This window comes from Myxocyprinus asiaticus, chromosome 25, assembly GCF_019703515.2.
Source record: "Myxocyprinus asiaticus isolate MX2 ecotype Aquarium Trade chromosome 25, UBuf_Myxa_2, whole genome shotgun sequence".
Lineage (NCBI taxonomy): Eukaryota > Metazoa > Chordata > Actinopteri > Cypriniformes > Catostomidae > Myxocyprinus > Myxocyprinus asiaticus.
In genome coordinates, this window is record NC_059368.1 from 16,819,642 (window position 1) to 16,843,825 (window position 24,184).

A 24,184-nucleotide genomic window follows, 5' to 3' on the forward strand; every position below is an offset into this window, starting at 1 on the left:
CTCCTACAAGCCATTTCCCCTTTAATCCTACCTGCACTCACACACATAATAAATAACACATCTCTTCTAACTGGTATATTTCCCACAACATTTAAGCAGGCTCGAGTAACCTCACTTAAGGAACCCACACTAAATCCTGCGCTCTAAGAAAATTACAGACCAGTCTCTCTCTTCCTATTCATGGCAAAAACACTTGAACGAGCCGTGTTCAACCAAGTCTCCTCTTTTCTCTCCCAGAATAACCTGCTAGACAGCAACCAGTTTAGAAGTGAACAATTACACCATCAGGACAGTCAGAAATCTTGGGGTTGTATTTGATGATCAGTTGAACTTTACAGACTATATTGCAAGAAAAGCTCAATCATGCAGATTTGCTCTGTATAACATTAGGAAGATCAGACCCTGAGAAGAGAAGACAGATCCTATCTGAGTATGATACACAACTCTTTTCAAAGGTCTTGTAATATCTAGACTGGACTACTGCAATGCTCTTCTGGTAGGACTTCCTGCATGTCGTCAAACCTCTGCAACTGATCTAGAATGCGGCAGGATGACTGGTCTTTAACGAGCCCAAGATAGCACACGTCACGCCTCTCTTCACTGAATTGTACTGGCTGCCAATGGTTGCTCACATCAAGTTCAAGGAATTGATGCTCGCTTACAGAACAACCACCAGATCCTAAGCTTATGATCAGTGGGTGAGAGGCGTCTTGTGGTGCCATCTCACAGAAGCAACTTTCCCAGACTTTCCCTTCAACTCTTTCTCGTTGGTGGAATGACCTGCAAAACTCCACCAGAGCAGCCAAATCTCTTGCCACCTTCAAGAAATATCTTAAGACGCATCTCTTTCAAGAGCTATTGACCCAATCATACTAATGCAATAACTGTCTTCTTTCTTCTTCTTAAAAAAAAAAAAAAATCTCAATCCATTTTTTTTCCCACTGTCTCTCACCTTCCTTTTTATTTGTGCTTCTCTGAGCAATTTGCAACTTTGTATTACAGCACTTCTCTATTTACTACCTCCTTAGGATGAATAGCTTCTGATGTATTCCTCATTTGTAAGTCGCTTGGGATAAAAGCATCTGCTAAATTAATAAATGTAAATATGAAATTCCTTTATTTTTCCAGGTTTTCCATGACTGTGAGAAACCTGTACATACTGCGGACTCTAATTGTTTTATGTCATGATTACAAAAGTGATGGAATGAATATAAAATGACAGTATATTATTTAGGAACAATACACCAGGGGTCATATTACAGAAACTTCCTCTCTTCAGACTAAGCCAGAAACATACTTCACATTAGTATGCGTACGCTGATGCCAACGTGTGGTCCGGTTGAACATGCTTAAAGTTTTTGCTTGCGTTGGCGGCAACAAACCTCACAATAGAAGTGGAAGGTTCACACTAATGTCAGCTATAGCATCTTTTGCAGCAATGCTGAAGATGCAATGCACAATTGCTTTGTGTTTTGAATTATGGTCTGATTCGTTTTTTGGAACGCAACAATGCACAAAATCATGCTTGCGTAGCTAGAAGCGTCTGCGTTCACGTACTTGCATAGAGTATGCTTTTGGCCTTTTAGTTCAGTTCTGACAAGTACATTTTTAGGACCTAAATAGATAAGATAGGATACCAAAGCTGTTTCTACAGTATGGCCCCAGGTGCAAGCTAACACATACAATACAAAGATCTGTGGTTACCTCCACTCTCTGCTGCTATCTCCAAATCTTCTCTTTCCTCTGCCTCTGCCAGAGCTGCCTCCTGGGCTCTGTGATTCTGGATTCATAGAATGTATATAGGTGTAAAACAGTACAGTATGAAACATTTTATTGAAAACGTTTTATTGTAAGACAGTCCCCCAACCTCCATCATAGTCTCTATTGAGGCAAAGTATTTGGACCACCAGTCCAACATGCTCTCATCCGGCTCCTCTTCCTCCACCTCATCTCCTTTCTTTTTCTTCTTCTTCTTTTTGTTTTTCCCTTTCTCATCCTCGTTCTGTTAATACAAAGGATGCTGTGATGCTTATTTGTATTAAATGTAATGTGGTGACATTTTTAATCATGCAGCAATGTAAAAAAAAAAAGAAAAAAAAAGAAAAAGTCTAAAAATGTAAATCTCTCTAAAGCAAACCAAGACTTACCAAGTCAACTTTAACAACAGCATCAGTGGTCTACAAAGACAAGGGATCACACAAAACCAACATAAAATAAAAATGACACCTACAACAGATTGTACAATAACACACTACCAAACACATGAAAACATGTTTTTGGCTGTTTTAAGGGACACAAACATTATTAATAACATTGAAAACAAACTGTAACACAGTAGGTACAAGGCAGGCATAAACAACACATCAAGCAGAGATGACAGTTAATAGTTTTATTGTTCTCACAGCATTCATGATTAATTTACTCACAGCATCAAGCTTGACAACTGTGTCCATCTTCTTGATGTTGGGTTCAGGGTCCATATTGACAACAATGTCACCTGAGGGATGAGAAATGGGGTGGGAATGGGGGCGGGAATGAGACATCCCATTGGTGAAAGCCATGTAGCCATTGGTCAGTCTAGCTGGTGTGGGAAGGGTCATAAGGTTCAGCAACCGATGGCCCAAAACCAGCACCAGGAAAGAGAGGAGAGCACCATCAACAGATCATAGGAAGGATGAGAAAGAGATAGAGAAAAGGAAAGTCAGAAAAGCAGGAAAAAGAAATAGTCTGTACCAAGATTTGAAAATGCACATTAATCGTTTTATAGAGAAATAGTTTTTGAGGAATATCGTTGACATATCAAAGCTCTGATACCAGCCTGCAGCTAACACTGAAGCCTTGATCTAAATATCTTACTACTTTGCACTCATTGAATCCTCAACTTCAAGTGGTTAGGGAGTAATTCGTTTAGAACAGTCCGCCTTAGCAGGAGAGTTTAGGATAGACAAAACACTTACTGCACTACTGCACTCAGTAATTTTTTCATAATTAAAAAGTTTTGCCACTAAAGGAATAGTATTTTTGGAGTCCAATATGACTTCCACGAACAAAAAAACTACTGAGTGTACCTTTAGCAGTGGTAAAACATGACCCCTAGTGACAGACCTGACTAAGATTATTAACAAAAGAAGTACAAGCACTCTGCACATAACAGGTACCTGTGGAAGCCCAGTTGTTAGCAGTCTTGTCTGGGGTGCTGTAGATGAACTTGCGAAGGCTGGTCACAGCATGAGACCCCACCAAAGTGTAGCGTCCGAATGCCCGGCAGTCCACCACCCATATATTCAGTGGTGGATGGAGTAACTCATTTTCTGGCAGATCCTACAATGCAAGGTTACTTAAAGTAACTGTTTTAATCAGAATTGTGGAGGAAGATGTTTTTTAATTTATCCCATTTCACTTACCACTTCAAACCACTTCACTAACGTGCTGAAGTTTGGATTCTTCTTGTAGTTCTGAATGAGGGCTGACTGAACTCCTTTTCCTGCACACTCAATGTCCACACGAGGCCTGTCCACCAGGGTCAGGTTAACTCTTTTAAGGTCTCTTAAGCCCCAGAACAGGACCTGGAGAGACAACAAGCTTTAGCTCAACAACACCAATCAACAGAAAATTAAATGAGCTGCAAATGTACTAAAACAACCATTCTGTTTTGCTAATAATCTTTTTGTTTAATATTGTGGCTAATGATTGCTATGGCTATTCTTTCACCTCTATGCGATATCTGCTCAGAACTGGTCGAATGCCCAATGGTACTGGCAGAATAGGACCACGGTCAGAGTCAGTCGGGCCGTCAATTGGAGGGAGTGCTGCCTGACCTGCTGGACCAATCTGAGGATAAACAGGTATTTATTCATGAAAATACTGTATATCACTCATCTGCTCATAAAAGATTGTCTAGAGGTAAATCAGTACATGGTTAATAGAGAGTAAAAACATGTCCCTCCATTACATCCTCTGAATCTTTTTCAAACCAGTCTTTTGAAACATGAGAAAAGCAAAAGCATAGAAATATGGCAAAGAGGATGGAGTCAGTTACACAGGAATGGAAAGTAAAGAGAACTATTGAAGGGTGGCAAATTTTATTCTGTATATTGCACCTTGATTTGAGGCACTGCAAAGTCATGGACAGCAATGAGAGCCCTCCTGATCTCCTCATCGTCATAGGGAATCTGTCAATGGTGCCGTGAAAAAGTACAGTGGAAATATGGGACAGAGAATTAAGGAATAATGAGATGAGAAATGAGGTAAGAAGAGCAAGAATCAAAGACAAATGACAGGAAAAGAGAAAGAGTGACCCACGCTGTCACTCTTGTGTATGGAAGTGTATGGTTTGTCCTTGGTAGGGTACAACAGGGCTAAAGGCACCCCTTAAGGAAACTTTGCTTTTTTCTGGTCACAGAATGTATCAAGGTAAAAAAAATTAAATAAAAATAAAATGTATTTATTTTTATTGAATATTGATTGAGCAACATAATTTGTTTGAAAAGAAATAATAACGGAAGGTTGTTTCGATTAAAATTCAGTAAAAAAATAAAAGGTGGTGAGGGAGCTTTTACCCCAAGTGTGGGGTAAAAGGCCCCTAGGAGGTTTAAAGTGATGTCGTGTAGATACCGGGGCAATAGTTATAGCGCACAATTTGTCAACTAATGCAAATCATTTTGAGACTGTAAGATGTTTTTTTTGAGTAACAAATTATGATGATGCTTACTCAAAATAACTACTTCAGAAAAAGTCAACCATTTCCTGTTAATTAAAAAAAACATTTGGCATTTTAATACATCTCATGTTTTCTATAAACAAATAAATCTCCATTGTGATTGTTTTTCTTAAGTGGGGGAAAAGATTTGTTATGAAAAATGTTCAAAGTGGGCTCATATTGACTGACCCAATGTGTTTAATAGGGGCCTTTAGCCCCTGCAACAGGGGGACTTTTTACCCAAATGCTATCCTTTCACTTATTGGACAATAATTGAAATTATTTTTATTTTTTAAACAAAAAATGATAAATAAGTTTGGTAAAAATATACAAAACTGAAAATAATAAATACATATTTTGTCTCATCAAAAAAGAAATGTGTTAATTTCAGGGATTTTCATTAGCTACATTAATTTGCAACATTATAACCAAACTGCCTCAAAATCAACCTTTAGACACCACACACAAAGATCTCATGGAACCGGAAAATGTTCCAGTGAATAGTGAGAGATAGGTATTTAGGAAAGTGCTGTGGTAGTTTGTGTTGCTATTTAGTGTTTTGGGAGAAAATATAATCAATAGAGCCTTTTACCCCATGGAGCCTTTAGCCTCGTTTTAGCCAATATTTAACAAACCTTTGGTATATTTAAAGGAATAGTTCACCCAAAAATGAAAATTCTCTCATCATTTACTCACCGTCATGCCATCCCAGATATGTATGACTTTCTGTCTTCTGCAGAACACAAATTATGATTTTTAGAAAAATATTTCAGCTCTGTAGGTCCATACAATGCAAGTGAATGGGTACCAACATTTTGACGCTCATAAAAGCACATAAAGGCATCATAAAAGTAATCCATACGACTCCAGCATTTTAATCCATATTTTCAGAAGTGATATGATAGGTGTGGGTGAGAAACAGACCAATATTTAAGTCATTTTTTGCTTGAAATTCTTCTTCCTGCCCAGTATGAGGCGATATGCATGAACAATGTGAATCACCAAAAACACAAGAAGAAAAATGTAAAAGTAGATATTGATTTAACCACTGGAGTCTTATAGATTACTTTTTTGCTGATTTATATGCATTTTGGAACTTCAAAATGTTGGCACCCATTCACTTGCATTGTATGGACCAAAAGAGCTGAGAAATTCTTCATCTGAGTTCAGCAGATGAAAGAATGTCGGATGGCATGAGGGTGAGTAAATTATGAGAGAATTTTCATTTTTGTGTGTACTATTCTTTTAACTAAAACTATGGTATATTTAACAAATCTTTTGTTGGGGCCTGGGTAGCTCAGTGAATATTGATGCTGACTACCACCCCTGAAGTCACGAGTTCGAATCCAGGGTGTGCTGAGTGACTCCAGCCAAGTCTCCTAAGCAACCAAATTGGCCCGGTTGCTAGGGAGGGTAGAGTCATATGAGGTAACCTCCTCGTGGTCGCGATTAGTTGTTCTCGCTCTCAGTGGGGCGTGTGGTAATTTGTGCGTGGATCGCGGAGAGTAGCATGAGCCTCCACATGCGGAGTCTCTGCGGTGTCATGCACAACAAGCCACGTGATAAGATGCGGATTGACGGTCTCAGAAGCAGAGGCAACTGAGACTTGTCCTCTGCCACCCAGATTGAGGTGAGTAACCGCGCCACCACGAGGACCTACTAAGTAGTGGGAATTGGGCATTCCAAATTGGGGAGAAAAGGGGATAAAAATAAAAAAAATAAAAATAACAAATGTGTTAAGGAGTATTTCAGGTTCAATATAAGTTAACCTCAATCAACAGCATTAATGACATCAATGTTGATTACCACAAAAAATAATTTAGACTCATCCCTTGTGTAACTGTTCCCGCTCCTCTTGAAGCCAGGGGAGTGAGGTTTACACATACCGCACATCTATCACGTACCAGCCAGCTCCCATTACACTCGTTTATAAAAAAATAAAAAAACACAGATTGCGGTGACAGTAAGGCACTTACTATGAAAGTGGGGGCCAGTACATTAACATAAAAAAACCCACACTGTTTCAAAACGATAGCCACAAGACATAAACCTTATATGTGATAACATGATTTTAGTGTGATAAAATCGATTACTAACCTGATCTATGTAAATTCATATCCAAAATAACTATTTTGTTTTCATGACCCTGTTATTTACTTTTTATCTTATAAACGCCTAAACGCCAGAAAATCCTGATTTTATCGCACCAATATACAGTAATATTTACATTTTTAATGTTAAGGCTATGTCAAATGTCTTGTGGCTACACTTTTGAAACAGTGTGTATTTTTACGTTTATAGACGCCCCATTCACTTCCATTGTAAATGCCTTTTTGTAACACTGATTTTTACTTTTTTACGTTTTATTTTTTTATTTTGTGTCATAAATGTTGATGATTAAGCTTAACTTGTATTGAACATGGAACATTTAACAAGCATTGCCTGTGAGTACACTCAAAATTAGAGCATGTACAAGTTTTCACAAACACTGTGTACCTGCAATAGTTCAAAAGCAGCCAGCAGATCTCCTGCAGCACAGTTCCCTCTGTAGATCTGATAGTACTCCAGTTGGGGAGGAAATCGTGGGGGCCCATAGTGTTCATCAACCATCTTAGTTAGTGGCTTTGCAAATGTTCGCCCAATGAACTCAGCCTTCCCCTGACCACACACACACACACACACACACACACACACACACACACACACACACACACACACACACACACACACAAAACAGTTACACTTCCATCCCTAAACACCAGAGGTCAGTCTTACCACATCCCTATGACTTTGTAACATCACTAACACACCATGGCTACTTTATTGCTGGGGCTTTAAGAAATGAGAATCAGTATTTGGTTACGGATCATAAATTATATTTTCTAAATGTTGAACATATAGTTGACATTCACAACAGACAAATTCTGCTTGTATTTGTTTTTATCAAAGTTCAATGATCCTCTAAATCAGGAGTCAGCAACCTATGACGCAGGCATGCCAGCATCGGCGAGGGAGAAGTAGACTATTTTATTCATATGAAATTCCGCACCTGCATTCCAATCTACATCTTGATGTAATCCTTCCTCATGATCACACAGCGTGTTTTCATGAGCTGAATGGGAGGCTAAACAAAAAGTAAAAATGTGATGAGATTGCAATATACCCAACAGACTCGTGCAGTGCGTGCAAGCCATTCGCGCATCACAAGCCGGCAGCGCTTCACTTTCGGTTAAACGCACCCGCTTTGCTTTGGTCAGGCTGCGCGGATGACAGCCTACATTCAGTGTTTCATTTGTTTGATTTTGCTTTCAGAACAACACGTGATGTAATAAGGAAAACACCACTATTAATCCTTGAGATTTTCAAGCCAGCATACAGATACACAGTGGTGTAGCCTATAGGTGGGCAGACTGTGAATTTATGAAAGACCAAACCCCACCAAAAACTAGCAGGGTTGCAATAACATGCAGTATTTTCACAAAGTTGAATTGCGTAAGTTAAATTTAAATGTATATATCCACTATATAAATATTTACGTTTAGCAGGAAAATACATTGACAGTGCACATTTTGTTTACTCCAGAGATGCTTGTGCGTCAAATGCTGGAAATTGTCCCGCCCCTTACTGAAACAGAAAATATGATTGGTTAGCAATATCCAATTGCATCTGAAATGAACGTTCTGATTGGTGGATCAGCTTAGTCGGACTGTCTGTCTTGCCAGTGCCATCAGTTTCACTCCTGCCTTGGATATTGCTAACCAATCATATATATATATATATATATATATATATATATATATATATATATATATATATAAATACACACTGGTGGCCAAAAGTTTGGAATAATGTACAGATTTTGCTGTTTCGGAAGGAAATTGGTACTTTAATTCATCAAAGTGTCTAACTGATCACAAAGTATAGTCAGGACATTACTGATGTAAAAAAACAGCACCATCACTATTTTGAAAAAAGTCATTTTTGATCAAATCTAGACAGGCCCCATTTCCAGCAGCCATCACTCCAACACCTTATCCTTGAGTAATCATGCTAAATTGCTAATTTGGTACTAGAAAATCACTTGCCATTATATCAAACACAGTTGAAAGCTATTTGGTTTGTTAAATGAAGCTTAAAATTGTCTTTGTGTTTGTATTTGAGTTGCCACAGTATGCATTAAACTGGCATGTCTTAAGGTCAATATTAGGTCAAAAATGGCAAAAAAAAAAAAAAAAAAAAAAGAAACAGCTTTCTCTAGAAACTCGTCAGTCAATCATTGTTTTGAAGAATGAAGGCTATACAATGCTTGAAATTGCCAAAAAACTTAAGATTTCATACAAAGTTGTACACTATAGTCTTCAAAGACAAAGGACAACTGTCTCTAACAAGGACAGAAAGAGGATAAACAAGAGGATAAGTACATCAGAGTCTCTAGTTTGAGAAATAGACGCCTCACATGTCCTCAGCTGACAGCTTCATTGAATTCTACATGCTCAACACCAGTTTCATGTACAACAGTAGAGAGAAGACTCAGTGGATGCAGGCCTTATGGGAAGAATTGCAAAGAAACAGACATTGGACAACAGATAATTGGAAAAGAGTGTTACGGATCTTAACCCCATTGAGATTTTGTGGGATCAGCTAGACTGTAAGGTGTGTGAGAAGAGCCCGACAAGACAGCCACATTTATGGCAAGTGCTTCAGGAAGCGTGGGGTGAAATGTCACCTGAGAATCTGGACAACTGACAGCTAGAATGCCAAGGATCTGCAAAGCTGTCATTGCTGCACGTGGAGGATTTTTTGATGAGAACTCTTTGAAGTAGTTTAAGAAGTTCTGAATTTTTTTTCAAATTATAATAGTAATTTTTCATGTTATTAATGTCCTGACTATACATTGTGATCAGTTGATTACCACTTTGGTGAATAAAAATACCAATTTCTTTCCATAAGAGCAAAATCTGTACATTATTCCAAACTTTTGGCCGGCGGTGAATATACATAGTTCAGTCAACGGTGCTGCGGCATCACGTTAGTAGACTGAAAAAGTTCCAGGTCAAAAGACTACTTATTGTTCTGGTGTCCAGACGTATCATCACTTATTTCAGGCATTTGCAAAATCCTAAGAACTGTAGGTGGGCATACGGCGCGTGCCCCAGACTACACTACTACAGGTACACCCTCCTTAAACCATGGTCACAGTCAAAATAACATTGAACGATTAAAAGAGAAAACATAAACCCACATCGTGGGATTAAAAAATATAAATTAATCCTGGAAATAAAGTTTTAGGATTTTACAGGTGTGATTCACCAAAAAGGGTTAATAGTTTATTGGCTTGTGATGTGCGTCAGCACAGTCATTGACCAGGAAAATAAAAAATGGCACTCCATGTCAAAAAGGTTGCCGACCCCTGCTTGAAAAAAGTTTAATGGACACTACATATCAATGAATATCTGACTCTTCGGCCAATATTTCATTTATTAAAAACACTGAAATAAACCACAGCAATGAATACAACAAACTACTGTAGAGACTACAACTACAACAAAAAGCAAAATATTTGTATAAATATTTTTATGTATTTATATTTATTTAGTCACAGTTAAGTGAATGCAAGAGACAGTTAATGACAGAATGTGTTTTTTTATGATGACCAAGTAATTCTTTCAGAGAAAAATTTTGAAAACAAAGATTGGATTTATTTTTTTATTTTTTTCGGGACAGAGCCCCAGGCAATCCCACCTCTTGCATGCCTTGCTAATCTAATCAAACACAGACTGGCCAAAGTGACAAAAGTGTTGAAATTTGAAAGTTTTCACACTCTACTTAGCCAAAACGCCATCCAACAAAAGGTCAGGACCAGAAGATTTTAAACAAGAACAAACATGAAGTCAGGACAACAGGGCACATTTTCACAAACTCTTGTTGCAACACATGCAAATACAGTATATGGAGGATTATGTCAACAGATTTGTGAAATGAACTAGCAAACATTTCAATTAAATTCTGGATATTTAACTTTTATGTGTAGGTATTAATATGTTTTGCAATCTAAACTTACCACAGTGTCCTGGTCGTACAGTTCAATGACAATAATTGGAGGGTCATCACGGAGTTCACTGGCCTCACCATACAGTTCAACATTATCAAATACAAGCAACTGATCCCATGTAGGGCAGAGAGTCTCACTAAGGACCTGAAATATAAACACATACCAGCACACACTGTTTTTGTGAAGCACAGAGATCAAACTATCAAAAAGGGATTCCCTGAATTGCAATTCAGATTCATAACCAAAGACTCATACACACACTCACCTCTGTCACCTGACTGTGGGTGGAGAAGAAGACTCTGGCAAATGGGTCAGACAGACCACTATTGTCAGCAGCAAACAGACTGCGAGCCTGATACATGTGAGCCCTCAGCTGAAACACTTGCTTCACTACAGAATAAAATATTGAGGGTCAGTTATAACATCTATTCTGCATATGCTTTACCATCAGTGTTGGGTAGATTGTTTCTGAAATGTAATATGGCATACTGATTACAAATTGCACAACTAAAATTGTAATCAATTACGTAATATTTTAGATTACACTTTTAGGTAATCTAATTTGATTACTTTTGGATTACTTATTGCATGTCTTGCTAAATCTATTAATTAATTTTAAATGTAATAAGTAAAAATTAAAAGTTACTAATGAAATGTTATCCTTTGTGTGACATTGCTTTGTACAAGGGGGCATATTTCCTTGCTTCCATTCAACTTTTTTCCATTGACTTTTGGACCCCACTGCAAGTATATACAGTACAGTACGCCAAAGCAGAAAAACTGTCAAGTGTTAATTAGAGGAAAATCATTAGTGCATATTTAGTGCATAAAATCTTACTGTTATAAACTAGGCTGATGGGAGGGACAGCTTGTATGCCTATTCCCTTTGCTTTATTTTCTTCAAAGCCACTAGGCAGGCCGCTCAGGAAGTCTTTCCTCTGTTTATTTAACCCCAGCCACAAATACATCTCCAGTTTAGCCTGAACTGTCCAGCCAGCAGGCCCAAAGCCTTTCTTCCCAGGCAGCTATTGTAAACACAAACACATTTGCAGAACATTTACACCAACAGTATACAATAATGCCTTTAATTAACACATTCAGAAAGAGACCAAGATATGCAAATAGATAAAAAGAGGGAGTTACCCGTAGAAAAACAGCTTTCACTTTCTCACAGTCTTTACCCATCTCTTCATCAACAATTGAGTAAAGGATGTCTTTAGAGGGTATGCGTGCATATGCAATGCGTTTGTTGTTGCTAATCATCCATATGAACACATCAGGGATGCTGTGTTGGGGCTTAGTAAATACAAACAAGAAAAAAGTGGAGTCAAGCAATTGAAATGCCAATTGTGAATGGAATTATGGGAGTTGGGATTCTGTTTACCTCATCTGCCAGGAAACGGAGCCTTTGGAGGAAACTGAACACTAGCTTGAGTTTGTCTCGGACCGTGTTTCTCTTCACTTGTGAGCGAATAGTCTTTGCCTGCTGACCCATGCTCTCCTGCAAACAATAAAACCACACAAATTACTTTAAACATCCAATCATTAATTCTTAATGTCCAAGCTGAGACCATAAACAGTTACTGTAGGGTGTGTAGGTGTACCATCTCTCTCATACAGGACTTCAGTCTCTCCTTATCAAGTTTGGTTCTTCCGGCTTGACTCTGATCTTTGTTTGCCAGTGTAACAAAGCGGCTTACATTGTAGAAAATAGGGGGGAAAAAGTCAGTAGATTGTTGATGTGAGAAAGTTGAAAATCAATGACTCAGAGACTCTTGAATTTTGTGCTGCTGGCATTAGTATAGACTTTCACATTGATCGTCTGGATTTAAATGAGCCCTGTTAGGGTCCCTCACCTGCAACTTGTGCTGAGCTCTTCTAATACACCCCTAAGTCTGCGTTCTGGGTATGCCTTTTCTGTTTTTATGATTTCTTGAACATCATTCAGGCCCTCCTCCTGTTTACATAGATATACACACATACATAAACACAAACTGAATAGAGATATTTTTTGCCTTTTAATGACAGAGTTAGTGGAGAGGAGACAGGAAATGACAGGGGAGAAGATTGGGAATGGAATCAGGAGAGCCAGGATTTGAACTTGGGTTACCCACGATGTATCAGCACCACATGTCATGAGCGCAGCCCACTAGGCTACAGCTCTGACTGAATAAAACTGTTTGACTTTACAAGTACTTAGAAGTGCTTAGAAGGAGGTGTCTGTTAAAGGGTTAGTTCACTCAAAAATGCAAATTCTGTAATTTACCAGTTTATCTGCAATTTTGTCCATGATATTGGAATTGTAGAGACGTCTCCTCTGGTCCTGCCACCAGCTCTTGATGTAAATACAAGGTTTCTTCTCAAAGTAAGGCAAGTGGAAGTAATTTCTGTAAATGGAGCAAAATGGAAATTTCAGTTTGTAAGTCAGAGCTCAGCAGTAGCTGGCACCAATCAACAAACGCTGACTTGTGAAGTGCAATTTTGAGAAATTGTTTTGATTTAAATTGCCTGTGATAGGGATATCAGTCTTGGAATAGTTACATATATTAATAGCATAATGCTTTTGCCTGTAGCTACATGTTATAATTGCTGGATGATTATAAATGGGTGTTCACACATGTTATAAAGTTTCTGTATTGTTGGTTACTAGCTAGTTTCTTTATTGCTGCAAGTCACTGCATGTGTATATTTACATTTACATTGCATTTAGTCATTTAGCAGACGATTTTATCCAAAGCGACTTACAAATGAGGAACATAACAAGCAATTTGTCATATAAAAGTCAACAATATCTTCAGTATCGCACTGCCAAGTTCTCAATGGAATAGATGCTAGTGTAGAAGAAAGAGACAGACAACGATTTTTTGTTTTATTATTATTAAATAGTAAGCGCAGTGTATGTGTAAATGCCCCTTGAGAATCCACATTTCATTGAGATTAATCATATTCCTTTAACCTCTGACCTGTCAGTGATAACTGGTTTCATTGGAGGGGTAGACGGCACAGACATCAAATCTTCATCATCCTCTGCCTCTTCATCACTGGAGTTGTGAATGAGCTCAGCCTCCTCCTCCTCACTCTCCCCTCCACCCTCTTTCTTCTTCTTCGCTGATGTAGGCTTGCTCACTCCATCTATCTGGTTACCATAGTTACCTAAGCAGAAAATTATGTCCACATGCTGCTATGATTTGTATTATTATTATTATTATTGATGGAATTTTGAATCCATAAGTGTATTGAAATGTATACTGAGATGTCACAAATCATTGTTTATAGCTCACCGATAGTGACTTCAAAGCTGATGGGCTTATCTCCAATTTTCCTGTCTATCATTGTGGCCTCCAAAAAGGAGCCGAAAAGGAAAAACTCCTCCATGTTCCCTGTTGCGCTCTGAATTTTAAAAATTAAGATGGTGACAAAACCACTTCAAGAAGGCCATCACAGCATATAGTGACACCATTTATTTGATTAAAGGTTATGATAACTGGCTGTTGATGCTGAATTAGACATATACACTAAGGAACGTGTTATATTTTATTTACGTATATACATATTATATTATTAACTCTTTTTTTAAGCTCCCATTTTCCCACATTGCGTCCTCTCACATCTTTTCTACTTTCTGTAACCTGTAAATAGCGGTAGTCTGCAATTGTCATCTTAACGGGATAGTTCACCCCAAAATGAAAATTCTCCTATCATTTACTCACCCTCATGCCATTCTAGATGTCCTTTCTTTCTTCTGCTAAACACAAACAAAAATTCTTTTCAGCTCTGTTGGTCCTCACAATGCAAGTGAATGGGTACCAAAATTTTGAAGCTCCAAAAACATATAAAGGCAGCATAAAAGTAATCTGTACGACTCCAGTGTTTAAATCCATGTCTTCAGAAGTGATAAAAGTGTGGGTGACAAACAGATCAAAATTTTAAGTCATTGTTTTTTTTACTATCAATCTCCACTTTCACTTTCTTCTTCTTGTGTTTTTGGCACTTCACATTCTTCATCCATATCACCACTGGACAGGGAGAAAAATTTATAATAAAAAAGGACTTAAATATTGACCTGTTTCTCACCCACACCTATCATATCGCTTCTGAAGACATGGATTTACCCACTGGAGTACTTTTATGCCACCTTTATGTGCTTTGTGGAGCTTCAACGTTTTGGTACCCATTCACTTGCATTGTGTGGACCAACAGAGCTGAAATATTCTTCTAAAATAATCTTTGTTTGTGTCAGCAGAAGAAAGAAAGTAATACACGTCATATTCATTTTTGGGTGAACTATTCATTTAAGGAGCTTTTTCTACCTGGTCTTACCCTTAAAAGGGTCATGACATTTTCTTTATTTTTAATTTTTATTTTAATATGTTCCTTGACATTTGATATTTTACACAAAAAACAGTCATATAAAACATGACCATTTCCCACTCTCATTGTGACCTGTCAGAAACACTTGATTTTGGTGCTGTTAAGAGGACCAGTGCTTCAACCCTACAGGGGTTTCCTCTGAAGTGATGATCTGTTTGATCAACTAAAACTAGTTGAGACATTTTAAGCCATCCCAATCCCCATCCCACTTTTTTTCTGCTGTCCTTAGCATGAGATAAGAAATGAAATCACTCCCTCACTCCCAGACTTTTTCTGTAGTAACACTAACAGTAGTTAGCAACAGAATTTTGTTCATAAATGTTAATACTAAATAATTTATTAAGGGAGTGAGGGAATCTACAGTACTACAGTACAGTTGTAATAATAGTGTTTAGACCACTATATTTCATAACAAATAGCACAGTACGTTTTATAGAAATAATATTTCCATTAATCTAAACATGGTAATGAGTAATCTGAAAAATTTTACATGTTACAAGGACTTAAAGCTGAAGTTCGTAGGGTACAATAGGGCTAAATAAAATGGGGTCTCTTCAAACACTTTTCAACCAGAAAAAAAAAGCACATTTTCCTTAAGGGGTGCCATTAGCTCCACTGCACCCAAACCCCAAATGTTAAAATACTTTCTCTTATCACAGCTAAATATGTAGAGATAACTATTAGTAAGCCATTTGAAGGCTGATTTACACAAAAACTATAAACACTGTCTAATAACTATAAACCTGCCTAATATTGTTTAAGTCCCCCTCATGCCGCCAAAACAGCACCAACCCATATCTCAGAATAGCATTCTGAGCTGCTATTCTTCTCACCACAATTGTACAGAGTGGTTATCTCAGTTACTGTAGACTTTGTCAGTTCGAACCAGTCTGGCCGTTCTCTGTTGACCTCTCTCATCAACAAGGCGTTTCCATCCACAGAACTGCCGCTCACTGGATGTTTTTTATTTTTGGCACCATTCTGAGTAAATTCTAGAGACTGTTGTGTGTGAAAATCCCAGGAGATCAACAGTTACAGAAATACTCAAACCAGCCCATCTGACACCAACAATCATTCATGCGATTATCTAATCAGCCAATCGTGTGGCAGCAGTGCAGTGTATAAAATCATGCAGATATGGGTCAGGAGCTTCAGTTAATGTTCACATCAACCATCAGAATGGGGAAAAATGTGATCTTAGTGATTTGGACTTTGGCACGATTGTTGGTGCCAGACGGGCTGGTTTTAGTATTTCTCAAACCACCATTCTGAGTAGAATTTACTCAGAATGGTGCCAAAAACAAAAAACTTCCAGTGAGTGGCAGTTCTGAGGATGGAAACGCCTTGTTGATGAGAGAGGTCAACAGAGAATGGCCAGACTGATTCGAACTGAAGTCTACGGTAACTCAGATAACCGCTCTGTACAATTATGGTGAGAAGAACAGAATCTCAGAATGCTATTCTGAGATGTGGGTTGGCACTCTTTTGGCAGCATGAGGGGGACCCACACTATATTAGGCAGGTGATTTTAATGTTGTGGCTGATCGGTGTATGACTTTGTGCAGGTTTGCCTCCAGATCAAGTGTGATAACAAATCCTGCCCTTCAGCAAAATGCATTCTGACAACCAATATATAATGCCCCCAGGGCCAAAGAAAATCACAGACAGCTGAACTTAACTCCCACATCTGTGATGACTATTTGTCTGAAGACACAAAGCTTGGGCTTTAATTTCCCAGTGGGAAGTTGAATATTTCATAAAATGTGGTCTGAGTTGTAATCAATTTGTCTGCAGATATAGTGCAGATATAAAGATGTATGGGGGATCAGAAGGTCACAGATGAGTTATAAAAGACCAGCTGGCTTGAAAATGAATGTGTAATTCCAAGCTGTGTGACAGGTAAATGCAGAAAAATCTATCATTAATAGAGCATTTAATACTGATTTCAAAGGAAATGCCTTAATCCCTCAAGAAGGATAGTTCACCCCAAAATGAAACTTCTCTCATTGTTTACTCACTATCATGTCAAAACCTGTTTGACTTTATTTCCTCCATGGAAGACAAAAGAGGTTATTTAGCAGAATATCCAGCTGCCCTTTTCCACACAATGACCAAGGAAGGGGACCAAGTAAAGCCATGGTCACCATTCACTTTCATTATATGGAAAAGGGCAGCCTGGCCATTCAGCTAGAAAATTCCTTATGTGTTCCATGGAAAAAAGAAAGTCACGCAGGTTTGGAATGATATGAGGGTAAAAAAATTATGACAGAATTTTCATTCTGGGTGAACTAACACAGTATGCCTAACTAACACAGTCTCAAAAAAAAAAAAAAAAAAAAAGGAAATAAGGAATCTCACCTCTGAGATGTTGGACACTGGCTCCATTTGTACCTCAGTAGAGCTCATTATCTCTGTGGAGGTGGTGTCTAAGATCTCCACAGCGATACTAATGAGGAGGCGGGCCCTGAAGGACACACCCTCCCCTAGACCCTCGTTCAGGTCCTGATGCTCATCCATCAGGGTGTAGTTACGGGTGGAACCATACATATTCACCCAGGCCGGACCCATAGTGGGCAGGAACCCTGGGGAGAGATAAAAGAGAAGTAAATTCTCTTGTTCTGTTTACTTATTATCAGGGATGTGCACGGATAGTTGACATTCGGTTAACCGCTCGATGCTCCACTATTCGAATACCAAAATCTCTATCTGGTTATTCTACACGTGCTATACAGGTTTTCAACCTGACCACAATTCAACGAGTTCTGACAAACTGTCGGGCTTGGGTCAGATTTCAAGTATAGGGTGAGTAAGGGGCAGTTCAAACATGCTTTTCTGTGCATCTGTGCTGTTTTTATATGTACTGTTAACACACCCTGGACAGGCGTTTTTGACTGTTGCGCTGAATCTCACCGTTTTCTCTTTCAGCGTCTTGCACAAGATCAGCACATTTTTAGACACCAAGTAAAGTTCAAAATTCAATACGTTTTTTTATAAACGTATCATGAAACACCTGCATTGTTTCATTCGTTGCACTGTGCTGCTTTCTGAAGAAGTTTAGGTTGCAAAGAGTACTTCATGTGACTGTATATACAGTATATATATATATATATATATATATATATATATATATATATATATATATATATATACACACACACACACATGATTCCAGGTTATTTTTCACCAAGGAAAGTTTCAGCGCTTGATAAACGTTAAGAGAGTGTTCTTCCTTTTGCTCTAATGTGCATATTTATGTACAACAGTTAGACAAGTTCAATGGCATTTGATTTTAAATCATTTAAAAATCAAGACATACCGAAGAGGCTATTTAATCGCAGTAGTTTGACTCCATGCACATGACAATAATTGTGTTTGCTGCCTCACGGAAATGTCAGCCCGCCAGGGCAGAGCGCATTTACTATATGCAGTGACGACTTTATTTTTTTATTTAATGTGAGATTTTATCATTTGAAGATCTCTGTATTTTACTATCTAGGCTCATAGCTCACTGTGCACTTTATTTGCTGCTATTCTGAGTAGTGTTTGAGGAAATTTCATTGCAATAAACATTCTTTATTCCCACATCCCGACGAAAAACCAATTAACCATTCATGAAACCTTGTGGTTAACCAAATGTTAAAAGCAGTAACCATGCACATCCCTATTTACGATTTCTACTCAGTTTAATGGATGCACATATTCTACATTCATTAAACTGTTAGCATTGTGTTGGGACAGATCGTTGATACCTTTGTCTCCATCATTCGCAATCTTGCGTAGATCGATAAAATGCGTTCCTATGGCAACATCATTCACCTTGTCTGAATCACGGATCTGAACTTTCAATCGCCTACACAAAGGTGGGAACATCTCTGTGAACACTACTTGCTCATTCCAGATGGGCTCATAGCTGCTCTTCTGAACTGAGGTTTTACCCTGCATACACAAGAAGACAGTTTTTTTTTTTTTTTTTTTTTTTCAGTTAAAACAAGACAAACTTACTGAAATATTGATTTTAAAATAACACAGACAGTAATGTCACCTCATTGTCTTAAGAGTTTGGCTGGTCATATTTAAATTATTATAATTAATATAAATATAATATTCTTATAAATATGAAAGATTCTTATAAATATTAAATATATGTTATTATAATTATTCTAAAACATTCTTATACATATTTTAAATGATACAGCAGTGCCTGATTTTTAGAGAGCTTTTAACAGAGCAACACTGAGCCTGAGACTGTGCATGTTCTTGTAGTGTCATCAGCCAATCAGCATTCTCAGGACATCATTTTCTGACGGATCCAGAGTGATTAGTCACATAACAAATGTTTTCAGATCTGAGTGCCCATGAACAAAGATTCTAGCATGCTGGTTGCATACTTCCTGCCATTGAGAGTGTTACCTGATAGCTTTCTCCAGGTGTTTTAGACCTCCTTGCATTATACAATATAAAACCTGAACAAAATATTGATCTCTTTAATGAGTGTGCTATATAGCGTTTCTTACCTTTTGCCCTGCAAACTGTACCAGGACATAAGGATCCACAAGGTCTCTGTTTTCCCCAATAAAAGCTTTCTTCACATTTGCCATGATGCTGGTGTTCATTTTAGGAAGCCCCTCAGCTCTATAAATCTTAACATAGAACCGGGCCCACTGTCTCTCTGACGGAACACCCTCTGGCAATAAAAGATTCCTGTAATATATCCAACAGACATGAGAAATGGACCAACATGATGCGCACATAAATAAATAAATGCGCTAAATAAATAAAGATTAAGTAGAATGGAAATAATAGCATTATAGTGCTGTTAAGTAGCCTATATCTAAAAACACTGATTAGGCTATTTTTGTCCTTAACAAGCATTTTATAGAGTTCTAATGCATTGTTTACTGCATGACATGTAGATTATTTAATGTCACGTTACATGATGTAGAATGCAGTTTGAATTTCCTTTAATGCCCCTGCTGAAAAGACCAGCATGAATGTCCATGTTCATCCATTCTGGATTAAGATGGTTTAGTGTGGGTTTGATGCTGATATAACCAGTGGACTAGCAAAATATAGCTGGTGAAACTGGTCAACCATAAGGACCTTTCTGGAAAAACTGCTTGACCAGGGAGGTCTTGCTTGTTAAACTAAAAGGCACACCAGTATCCCATTGCTGGTAACCAGCATCTAAATCACATTATAAGTTGGTGACCAGCTAAGCTGGTCTTTTCAGCAGGGTGTATTTTGTATTACATATTTTTTGTATATAAAAATACTCTGAAATATCTAACATCAAAATATTATTTAATGTAACATTACAGGGACTATTATAATTAATCAAAGAAGAGATCTGTGTTTCTAACCCCTCTATGTCATCTTCATCTGTCTCACTGGCCTTGTGGGGAGTCTTGATGTTGTCTCCTTTTCCTACCACTGCAATGTCACACTTAACATAACCTTTGCACCCAGCAGTGATGTCATCAGGGTCAGATAGCATTGCCCACTTGTGATGGAATTGATGTTCTGGTAGAGACATGCATCAATTAATAGACAACCAATTGCTGACATTTTCAGTCTAATAAGTACACCTTTATTCTAATTGACTGCAGATTTGACATCTAAAAAAAAAATAAAAAAAATTACATTTGCAAAACAAAATTGCTTGTTATCATTTCCATGGTTACTAACCAGGTTGTGAGTAAACAGTTCCCACGTCTAGTTTGAAGGTGCCCACCAGGGTGCCACTTCGTAGAAGGTTTTTAGAATGTATTACCTTTTTTGCATGAAAGAAGAACAGAAGTAAAAATTCATTCATCATATAGCTACAGTATGTTTCCAATGGGTTTTCATTGACATTTCTTATGCTAGGCACAATCATATGCTGAAAGAGTGTGTAATCTACTCACTGAGATTTTCAAGATTTTATCAAACATGACATCTGGAGGCACATGGAAGTCAAAGACAAAGTACTGTTGGAAAAGAGAGAAAAATATTGAAATGCAATATTGTTTGAACAAAGTGTTGGTCTGCATAATAATATAAAGATTATTTAACAATGTTGTTGGACTACAGTATTTTCTTAATGTTTTAGGTGGTGATATTAGCAACTATCATGAAAAAAGTACATCTTGCTTTATCTCTCAAAGTAAAATTAGATGATTCTTGCTAGTCTAATCTGATCAGACCCTCTATAAGAAGCTGCCAAGCAGCCTTTTAGACAGCCAAGTGAAAATCCTTTGCTCAGATATTTCTGCAATTGAGGAGGTGAGTATAACCTCATTGTAGTAGGGGCAGTTTGTGGACTCTTTCATGGATGTGTACTTCTTCTCCTCCCCGATTTCCACACACACCACAGGATCCATATTCAAACCAATCAACTGACGAGCCTCAATTACTGTAACACTGATCTGCAAGACATTTTGAATTGGGACATTATCCATAAAATAATATATTTGAGAAAAAAAAAACTAATCTTAGATGCTCAGACTGATGAGGTTGTGTTACCCTGGGAACTAAAGGTGTTATGCCTTTATTAGCATTGAGGACCAATTAGATACATTTGCTTTAAGGAAATCAAATTACAAATGAGCTATTATATTTGATCTTTGAAAAGCAAAGATCTAAGGCTGCATATGGACAAATGCCAAAGCTAAACTTGGTCAACAGAGAAAAAAAATAAAGTCTTGCATTTCTGTTGTGATTTAGCTTGTGTGTACAGCTCTTAAATGCGCTGTGGCATCTAATTCAGATTTACTATTATACAGTTTAAATGAACTACCAAACTGCTCGCTCTCATTTTTGTTGTGTTGGTGATGTCTATATTACACTCCAAAGCTAAATTTCCATGCAACATTTTAAATGTAATATACTTCTCTGCACAAAATAAAAGAAACTGGGTTCCAGAAGAAAGCAGACAATAACAGGGCTTATTGCTGCAGTGATTTATTCTGTAAATGGGTCCCAAAAGTTACTGAATGAAAGAGAAAGCAAAAGGAGTTTCGAGCCTCCAGCAAAAATACGAACGGGCATACATAAAGAAAAAGAAAAACACTTACACAGCACACAGGAGAGATATGCAGTATGGATTTTCTGCATTTATAGTATAAGAATTACTCAGTCCCAGCACTGAAATGAAATTTTATTCAACTGCTCATAACAACAGCCATGCAAAAGACAATTATTTGGTAAACATCAAAGACTTCTCTGAAACACTGAAGCTTAAGGGCTAAGTTGCTTATTTGGGACAGCTCTGTACAATATATTCAGGGCATTGAGCAGAAAACACTACTCAAGGATAAACTCTACTGGTTAACATGCCAGTATGGCAATTCAAGGCAATGCAGTTACTGTCTGTGCGAAAGCTGGAAAGTTATTCAGCTATGTGAGGCTGCATGAAATAACTCCACAAACGGCAACGGAAGTTTGCACAGCACTATCGTCTCTGTCTTTCTCCATCTGCCTCTCTTCATACCTGATAATCCACTGGACGTCCTGAGCTGGGCTCCATCTTAATATCAGGCTTTGATCTAAAAAACATGAATGGAGGATCAAACTCCATGAAACACATTTAAACAGAACACAACAAATAAATTTTTTAATCAGTTTTTTTATTGATTTTATTACTTGAAAACAAGATACATTTACTTGCATAATATAATAAGACTTGTTTTCATAGAAAATATATTACATTTAATTTAATGTATTTTGCTTACTGCATTGGCAAATAGTTTGTTGTTGATCTATGCACACTACTAACAAACTATGGTATATGCTACACCAAGAAAAAACAATGTGCCAAAGGAATAAGGAAAATTATATAAAAGAAAAAAGAAACAAGTCTTAATATCCTATGCAAATTTGCTTCTCAAGTAAGTTTATGTTGTTTTAACAATGTTTAGAATTATTTTTACATTTTTTTACTTGAAAACAATATATATATATATATATATATATATATATATATATATATATATATATATATATATATATATATATATATATATATATATATATTTTTTTTTTTTTTTTCAGGGAAAAGAATCCACAAAAGAACATAAAAAAAAGCTTTCTTCACAGTGACCTTTTCAAAGGACGAAAACAGATAAACTTAGACATGTAAAAGTGTATTGCCTTAAAATGCACCAGGGACACATCAGAAATCTGACCTTTTGTTAGAGACGTTAGTGGTTACTGCAGTAACAGAGGCCAGTGAGATGGCATCAGGGTCCAGTCCACCACCCAGACGCATTGCCTTTCGATCCAGATCTTCTGCATCCAAAATGGCTGGATCATCTGTGCACAAGACTACAGCTGAGTTTAAATGCATGATACCTTCAATCTACAGTACTGACTTTCCCCTTAAGTATCAATAAGTACACCAAACTGTAGTAAAAATGGGTTGCAGGTCTATTTTGTTGGAATTTAAGGCTGCAGGGAAAAAACAATGCTGATTGCAAATAATACATTTATAAAACTAGCCATATAGAGTACTCGTAATTGTGCATAGTTAGGATGGCAAAATAAATTGGAAAATAAATGGAATACATAGACAATAAATGAATGGCAACTAAGGCCTTCCTCAGCCACATAACAAAGGGCACTGCGTCTATGTGTACATCCGTATTTAATTCAGTTTGGACTTACAATTCTTACAATTCGTACAAAATCCTTTAGTTTAAATATTGGACACCAACATCCACTCAGGTCACTATTTTAAACCATTACTTGTATTACACATACAGTTGCAATCAAAATTATTCAACCCCCCCAAGACAGTAAGGATTTACAAAGGCAAGCTTTTCCGATGACCCAGAATTTTTAAACTTTACATTTATATCAGCTGAGTGACATATTCAAAGTCATAGTGTGAATATATAACCTAATATTTGTAAATACCAGGATTTTTTAAAACACAGCCATGTCATAATTATTCACCCCCTATTGCATGTAGCTGTTTCTTAAATATGTAAGGCTACACAAGTAATTGTTTTAAAACAAAATTAAGTCACCAATCTGCAATGGCACTTATTTAAGTTTTAAAATGTAAGTTTAGCGTTGGAAGCAAA

General features: G+C 37.4%; 1 protein-coding gene across 7 annotated transcripts in view; it reads right to left on the minus strand.

Annotated features, from left to right (window-relative positions):
• LOC127415628 (otoferlin-like) overlaps window positions 1-24,184 on the minus strand; it is a 95,516-nt gene that overhangs the window by 12,616 nt on the left and 58,716 nt on the right. For all 7 annotated transcript variants that reach the window (XM_051654385.1, XM_051654384.1, XM_051654390.1 and 4 more), the window contains exons 7-34: window positions 23,285-23,411; window positions 22,591-22,645; window positions 21,395-21,526; window positions 21,026-21,088; window positions 20,808-20,892; window positions 20,483-20,642; window positions 19,637-19,823; window positions 18,872-19,058; window positions 17,481-17,704; window positions 14,033-14,141; window positions 13,715-13,904; window positions 13,018-13,138; window positions 12,608-12,708; window positions 12,356-12,446; window positions 12,136-12,252; window positions 11,895-12,047; window positions 11,590-11,776; window positions 11,017-11,141; window positions 10,761-10,895; window positions 7,196-7,357; window positions 4,101-4,172; window positions 3,712-3,831; window positions 3,405-3,566; window positions 3,159-3,321; window positions 2,427-2,581; window positions 2,148-2,177; window positions 1,868-2,002; window positions 1,705-1,780 (exon numbers count right to left, since the gene is read on the minus strand). In XM_051654385.1, coding sequence (XP_051510345.1) covers window positions 1,705-1,780; window positions 1,868-2,002; window positions 2,148-2,177; window positions 2,427-2,581; window positions 3,159-3,321; window positions 3,405-3,566; window positions 3,712-3,831; window positions 4,101-4,172; window positions 7,196-7,357; window positions 10,761-10,895; window positions 11,017-11,141; window positions 11,590-11,776; window positions 11,895-12,047; window positions 12,136-12,252; window positions 12,356-12,446; window positions 12,608-12,708; window positions 13,018-13,138; window positions 13,715-13,904; window positions 14,033-14,141; window positions 17,481-17,704; window positions 18,872-19,058; window positions 19,637-19,823; window positions 20,483-20,642; window positions 20,808-20,892; window positions 21,026-21,088; window positions 21,395-21,526; window positions 22,591-22,645; window positions 23,285-23,411 — 3,624 coding nt within the window. The remainder of the gene's footprint in view (window positions 1-1,704; window positions 1,781-1,867; window positions 2,003-2,147; window positions 2,178-2,426; window positions 2,582-3,158; window positions 3,322-3,404; window positions 3,567-3,711; window positions 3,832-4,100; window positions 4,173-7,195; window positions 7,358-10,760; window positions 10,896-11,016; window positions 11,142-11,589; window positions 11,777-11,894; window positions 12,048-12,135; window positions 12,253-12,355; window positions 12,447-12,607; window positions 12,709-13,017; window positions 13,139-13,714; window positions 13,905-14,032; window positions 14,142-17,480; window positions 17,705-18,871; window positions 19,059-19,636; window positions 19,824-20,482; window positions 20,643-20,807; window positions 20,893-21,025; window positions 21,089-21,394; window positions 21,527-22,590; window positions 22,646-23,284; window positions 23,412-24,184) is intronic.